This window comes from Populus euphratica, unplaced genomic scaffold, assembly GCF_000495115.2.
Source record: "Populus euphratica unplaced genomic scaffold, PopEup_1.0 scaffold2154.1, whole genome shotgun sequence".
NCBI classification, from domain to species: Eukaryota; Viridiplantae; Streptophyta; class Magnoliopsida; order Malpighiales; family Salicaceae; genus Populus; species Populus euphratica.
Window position 1 is genome coordinate 10,250 of NW_011501984.1, and position 7,129 is coordinate 17,378.

A 7,129-nucleotide genomic window follows, 5' to 3' on the forward strand; every position below is an offset into this window, starting at 1 on the left:
ATGCAAATCTATAATATTTGTTTGTTTAGAGAATACGTTTTTCTTACATTTTTTATATATTTGATATTTTTACTATTTTACACTTGGTTTATTCATTATTATTTTTTTATCTTCGTATCTTTATATTTTTTTTACTTTTGTTTTCTTTATATTTTTTTTGAAAAAAAATATTATTTTTATTCTTTATATTTAAGATATTTATCAATCTACTCTTAGTCTATTTATACCATTTTTTTTCTTATCTCCATTCTTTTATAATTTTTTCTGTTTATATTTAAAAAAATTATTATACAAAAGTAAAGGTAAATAGTGTTTTATTGTAATAATTTTAATAATTTTAATATGTTAAAAATTAACTTGAGATCTTAAGATCTTTCTAAATACATATAATATTTATTTTATTTTATTATATATAAATATCATTTTTTTAATTAATAGTTATATTTTTTATTTAATGTCAAAAAATACATTAATAACACATATTCATTCCATTTCTTGCATTAGAAAAAAAAATTCTGACCTGCTGCAAGCCAAGTTAAATATAAATATTAACATTTATTTATTTATTTATTACTATATATAATTTTTTATTTTAAATTAAAGGCATGCATATATTTTTCAATATATAACTGGAATTATTTATATATATATATATAAAATATGTGAAAAAACTTCTTCAATTTGCGATGAAACGAGAGTCTTATGTTACAGACCACGAAACAATGGAATCAAAACTAGTTAAATCAGAGCACCAAACCAATGTACGAGTCTACATTTTCTTAGCCCAAAGTTTTTTTTCAACAGCATATCAAGCCCCATAAAGTAAAAAACAATAAGATATTCCAATAGCTGGCTGCTTTGAAAATCCCTGCTTCCCTCTTTCCCTCTTCATGCATATATATATATAGGAGCAATCACCACCGCCATGAACACCTTTCTTGTGTCCGACCCTTCAGACATGGCTCAACAAAACCTTAATCTTTTCTCTCTCTCCTTGTTGTCTCTAGCAACAATGACACTTGCAACAAGTATGTCTCCAAAATGCAGTGTAACAGGTCCTGTAGCAGCAACGACACCTTTAGTTACCTTTCTTGAACGAGTCCAAGAAACTGCGCTCAGGACTTTTGGAGAGGAAGACTTTGACCCAAAACTTTACGTTGATTTGTCATTAAAATTCAATCTATCAAAGACACAGAAAGCTTTTGATGAGCTACCAAGAAGCGGTGAAAACGGGACTGTTTCAGTTGAAGATTTGAAGGTGTTTATCGCAACCTACTTTGATGATGCAGGGGATGATCTTGTTTACTATGATCCAGTGGATTTTGTTCCTGAACCAGAAGGGTTCTTGCCTAAGGTGAAGAACCCAGAAGTGAGGTCATGGGCTCTTGAGGTCCATGCTTTATGGAAGAATTTGAGTAGAAAAGTCTCTGATGGGGTCCTCGAACACTCTGAATTACACACTTTACTTCCCTTGCCCGAGCCAGTGGTTGTGCCTGGTTCGCGTTTTAGAGAGGTTTATTATTGGGATTCTTATTGGGTAATTCGGTAAGTTACTGTTTTTGCACTTCCTTTTTTACGTTTTTCATGTTTTTTTTTTCCCTTGGTCATTGTTGCTGTCTGCTATACAGTTTTGGATGGTTGTTTAGCTAGAAGCATTTACTTCTCTTCATTGAACTATTTTCATAAGTTAGTCAATAATTTTATGCAAAGCTGATAATGGTGTCACTTGTTAGTCATGTTTTCTTTTATCCAAATATCCATCCTGAATGAGTATCACACAAATAATGTCATCCTCTTAGTTTGAGTTATCGGGGAACTTACTCGGGATAGATAACATTACTCTTGGACAACAGAATTTTGGTTAGGTGCATCCTGTTATGGTGAGAATAATATAGACAGAGTGCTTATCATGCAGGGGCTTGCTGGCGAGTAAAATGTATAAGACTGCAAAAGCAATTGTGACCAATCTCATTTTCCTTGTGGATACATATGGTTATGTTCTTAATGGTGCAAGGGCCTATTACACCAACAGAAGGTATGTTTGTTGCATTTTTTAAGCTGTTGCCTTTACCTATTGTTCTCTGTTCTTTTTACCTCTTTCTTTGTGTAAGAATTGTTTGAGTGCTTGTCTAGAATTGTTTGAGTGCTTGTCTATATTTTACCTGCCAAATTTTCCACATTGAAATCTACATCTTTTCTTTGTTTTCCTTTTTCTTCTTCTTCTTCTTCTTCTTTGATAAATTGCATAAGAATTGGGTGGTTTCCATCACTGAACTCATCTCTTTCCCTTTGCTGCTTGTCCTGTTTCATTTCCATTATTTTTTTTTTGCTCTTATGATAAATTAAAGACTTTCAAGCTCAAATAACCTTGCCTTCTTTTTTGAATCTAGTTGTGCTCGTGTGCTTAATGATTGAAATTAAACTATAAGTTTCCGTACTTTTTTCAGCCAACCTCCCCTCCTTAGTGCAATGGTTTATGAGATATATAATAGGACTTGTGATGTGGAATTGGTTAGAAAGGCTCTTCCTGCATTGCTAGAAGAACATGCCTTTTGGAACTCTGGTACCCTCTTGATTTCCTACTTCTTTTTTTTTATTTCTTTCTTTTGTTATTTAAGCTTTTGTAAACATTACTGTTCGTGTTGTAGAGATACATAAGGTCACCATCCAGGATGCTCAAGGTTGCAATCACAACTTAAGTCGGTATTATGCGATTTGGAACAAACCCAGGCCCGAATCTTCTACAATAGTGCGTTCTTGCCTCTGGCTAAGTACCTTAGAATTATTTGATTTTGTTCCATTTAAATTATATTGGAGAAACTTAAGATTTGCGATGCGTGAACTTATTTGCTCTAACAGGATAAGGAATCTGCCTCCAAGTTCTTTGGAAATTCTGAGAAACAACAATTTTACCGTGATGTGGCTTCAGCTGCTGAATCCGGATGGGATTTTAGCACAAGATGGATGAGGTAATGTTTGCACATTAACAAAATTTGCATGCATTAAATTATTTAGTATAATGTCAATGTTGAGAAATAACAAAGAAATTATTTAATGTCACCGGTCTTCTTCAGTTATTTACCAGCTTAGTTATAATGCCAGTGATTAGAATGTTGTAATTGTTGAAGTTTAGAAGAAATGGAAAATAAATTTGCTATTCTTTATTTGGCTTGTGACAGGAATACTTCAGAATTCACTACGTTGTCTACAACATCAATTTTACCTGTGGATTTAAATGTTTACATACTCAAGGTATGATTCAATTACCTTACTAAGAAAAGCTGAAGTTTGTAGTTGTTTTCACCTAATTAATGTATCTACCTTTCTAGATGGAACTAGATATTGCCTTTTTGGCGAAAGTCCTCGGAAACAAAAGCACAATGGAGAGTTTCTTGGAAGTTGCTGAAGCAAGAAAAAATGCAATCAATTCTGTTTTCTGGGATGCCGAGAAGGGACAGTGGCTCGATTACAGACTCACTAATGGCACTATATGCAAGGTTTTATCCTCGTGCATGTGCTTTAAGAGCCAATATCTGATAATTATATATTTCTCTGATTTTTCCTGATTTCTGTTGATTTCATACTTTCAGGAATCTGAAACATGGCAAGGGTGTAACCAAAATCAGAACGCATATGCTTCGAACTTTATTCCTTTGTGGATAGATTTGTTCCATTCAGGTTTATGACTCTCCATGTCCAGTTTCAAGTATCTGCACAAATGATGAGCATGATAAAGAGAATTACCATTAAAGTTAACTTAATCACTCTTACTTAGATATATAGAATTCACCTTTTTAATTCCAAGTGTATAAAGCTGAAAATTTATTGCTTAATAAGTTCAGTTTACTTTTCATATGCCACAATCGCTACCCTATTGATGCTCTTAAAGTTCCTGATTTAAATGGAAAACAGAAACTCGTTAAGTCTAAAAGTGGGACAAGTTATTCATAACAGTTGGAATAAGCAAGCTGTCATGCAGATAGTTCTGATAGTTTAAAACCTTTAGCAGGTCATCAGAATTGATTCTAAAGGACAGACGATGGTTAAATGATGTAAAACTAGTGATGCTCCCGTTCCCCAATTTATCAGACGCTATACTTCCTAGAACCCTGAAAATGCAACCTCTATTGTCTCTCCTTTTATAAGTCGAATACTGAAAATGGTCTTGATTTTGATCACAAATGTGAAGATGCTGCTTTGGTGGAGAATGTCATGAGAAGTTTTCAAAGTTCAGGCATGGTTCATGCTGCTGGAATTGCCACTTCTTTAATAAATTCGGGACAGCAATGGTTAGCAATCTGTCTTTACCTTCTCCTTTATCTGGAACTTATTAACGTAAAAATTGTTGTTACAAAGCCTAACTCCTAGAAGTCTTTGTGGCATAATTTTGTGTCTACCAACCTCTTACAAATACATGGAAAACCGTCTTTATGCAAATATTGTACGACCTGACAGAAGTTTTAAAAACAGGGACTTTCCAAATGGCTGGGCTCCACTTCAACACATGATAGTTGAAGGTTTGCTGAGATCTGGATTAAAAGAAGCAAGGTCATTGGCAGAAGACATAGCTGTGAGGTGGATCAAAACCAACTACATTGGATACAAGAAAACGGGGGCAATGCATGAAAAATATGATGTGCGAAAGTGTGGAGCATTCGGAGGTGGTGGAGAATACATACCCCAGGTACTGTATGAAACTCGAAAACGAGCATGGAAGGATTGCATACTTGTTTTACATACATTTGTACTGATTTTAAGTTCTTGTGGTAATGCCGACTGGTTTTGGTTGGTCAAATGGAGTTGTGTTGACATTTTTGGAGGAGTTTGGATGGCCTGAAGACCGGAGCATAGGTTGCTGATTGGTTAGGGAACTGAAGATTTGAATTTTCGATGCAACAGTTTCTTTTTGCGATCTTAGCGAACATAGGGCATTTTTTTCCTCTTCAATTCCTTGTGCTATTATTTTGATTTGATCGTAAGCTGATACGTTTTTTTCTTTATTTTTAATGAAGGAATGAATTCATCAGTCTCATTTCCAATTTAAGCCTATTTATGTTAGATATTGCTTCACACTTCTAAGGGTTTCTTAATTCCATATCCAACTTCCTGTATAAAGGTAAAGAACGCTACCCTTCCTATTATTAGCCTGTAAAGGGAATCAAGGCTTATAAACTCCAATTCCGCTCGATCCCGTATCGGAATTGTATTTTCATTTCTGGGTGGGGGAGAAGCATCCGAAGCCTTGGTCTTGTTTTAGGGGCACCAAGTAGGGACTTCAAGATATCTGCAACTAGCAAATCTTGGTATTCATGGGCAGTAGTTTTGTTGGATTATTCAATTCCAGGAAATAGTAATTCGGATGGGCACCGAAATGCTCACAGTACTGCTGTACATCGTTTTTTTTTTTTTTTTTTATGAGCAGTACTGCTGTACCTCGTTTTTTTTATGATCAGCTACCTTCGTAGACCATGTCCCGAGTTTATTAGCCCTGTAGGCTACTCGATGCAGAGCTTCAACTCTGAATTCATCATGGGCAGATCTTGCATAATTCTCATTGCCATGATCACCAAGGCAAGACTTGGATGATATGTTCATTTCGTAGTCCTTAATTTTAAAATGAATTTTCCCCTTCCACATGCCATATACTGAAATTGCTCAGTTTCATCTATTCCTAAATTTATTAGCTTCAATTGAGTTTCTTCGAAGTTTTTAGAGCCCATAAGAAGTCAGATGCTTTGTCCGAGCTCACAAAAAGTTTGACTCTCCGAGCCCATATAAAAAAACTGTAAGTTAATAATGGAATGTGTTGCATATATATTTATGAAAAAGATAAACGAGGTTAAATTTGTGAAGAAGCTCGAATATATCAAACATGTAACTTAATAAAAATAATTATAATTTTAGATTTAATTATTGCATCAGACTCTAATTTTACTAAATGATTTTATACATTAAGTTTTATAAGGTTCAAAAAACACGCAAATCAAGCTCAAAAATCGTTTTTTTTTTTTGTTATTTTGATTATATTTATAGTTGATTTTGGATTTTAATGGTTTTTCTACTTTATTTTTTATTTTTTTTGTTAGAAGATTTTAAACCTCATATAAATAATTGGTGTGTTAATTTATTTTTAGCATATTTTTTAATTACAAGTATTTTAAAAAATAAACAGAGTTTTCTTTCTGTTTTATATAGTCAACGCCCCGCCTGAGAAATTGACGAGTTGTGATGCTTGGAGGAGATTAGAGCACTGAGATTATTCATGTGTCATGGGTTTGGTGATGAGGAACGCAAGCCCGAGGCCCAATAGTGGATCCATGGTGAGGCACAAATCCTCTCGATGACGGGGTGTTACTCGCAGTCCAGTCACAATCCTTCACAAGTACACTCATAATCCAATGGTTCGAGGCTTTAAAACAATCAAAGCACATATCATATCAACAACATAAATGAATTTTCTACTTGGTGCTTAACAAAAGCATTATTCAGAAAATGGTAATGAAATTTGTCCCTAGCATCTTTAGATCTTGTAACTTTTTCAGCTTGCATGGAATGAAATAATCAATGGAATTGAATTCTATACACGTAATTTAAATTCAATTAATAATATATTATAATTATTATCTTTTGAATAAAATATTAAACAAAATAATTAAATCTAATTATATTATTTGAAATACCTATGGAATTAAATTGAATTAGTATTTCTTATTAATTTACCTTTAATTCAGAATGCATGTTACAGTGAGTATTTTTATACAACTTTCTAAGAATATATGAGAATTATATCTTTCTCGTGTATCTATCTAAGAATGTCTTGGCACATTCCCACAAAAACAGAGAGCCTGACGACATTTCCTCATAAACTTCGATATTTTTCGTTTTTCAGAAGCTCACTACCACCACCTGTTTCCAGCCATCTATTTTCTCCCCTTCAGCTTCAAGCATCACATACTTCATATACTCAAAGAACAGGATAAGCCAGTGACATGGGGACTGAACCTGAAACAAATGCCTAGAACATAAACAGCGTGGAACGGGTAAAAGACTAATTCCGTGTTTACAAGAGTAATGGTAGTAGCAATTATTTTATTTTTAAAAATATTTTTTATTTAAAAATATATTAAAA

At 33.5% G+C, this 7,129-nt stretch overlaps 1 protein-coding gene across 1 annotated transcript; it reads left to right on the plus strand.

Annotated features, from left to right (window-relative positions):
* Nucleotides 1-757: 757 nt before the first annotated feature.
* Nucleotides 758-5,072, plus strand: LOC105118704 (probable trehalase). The gene is made up of 11 exons (XM_011016714.1): nucleotides 758-1,545; nucleotides 1,916-2,035; nucleotides 2,448-2,563; nucleotides 2,649-2,749; nucleotides 2,860-2,969; nucleotides 3,180-3,252; nucleotides 3,330-3,497; nucleotides 3,591-3,678; nucleotides 4,190-4,289; nucleotides 4,471-4,683; nucleotides 4,775-5,072. The coding sequence occupies exons 1-11, from the start codon at nucleotides 926-928 to the stop codon at nucleotides 4,857-4,859; spliced, it is 1,794 nt and encodes a 597-aa protein (XP_011015016.1). The 5' UTR covers nucleotides 758-925; the 3' UTR covers nucleotides 4,860-5,072.
* Nucleotides 5,073-7,129: the final 2,057 nt, after the last annotated feature.

What these genes read in the sequence shown, in the direction of transcription:
- LOC105118704 (XM_011016714.1), top strand. Translation starts at nt 926, where the DNA reads ATGAACACCTTTCTTGTGTCCGACCCTTCAGACATGGCTCAACAAAAC. An exon ending in GATTCTTATTGGGTAATTCG is followed by an intron (nt 1,546 to 1,915) that starts GTAAGTTACTGT and finishes CTTATCATGCAG; the next exon opens with GGGCTTGCTGGCGAGTAAAA. An exon ending in ACATGCCTTTTGGAACTCTG is followed by an intron (nt 2,564 to 2,648) that starts GTACCCTCTTGA and finishes TTCGTGTTGTAG; the next exon opens with AGATACATAAGGTCACCATC.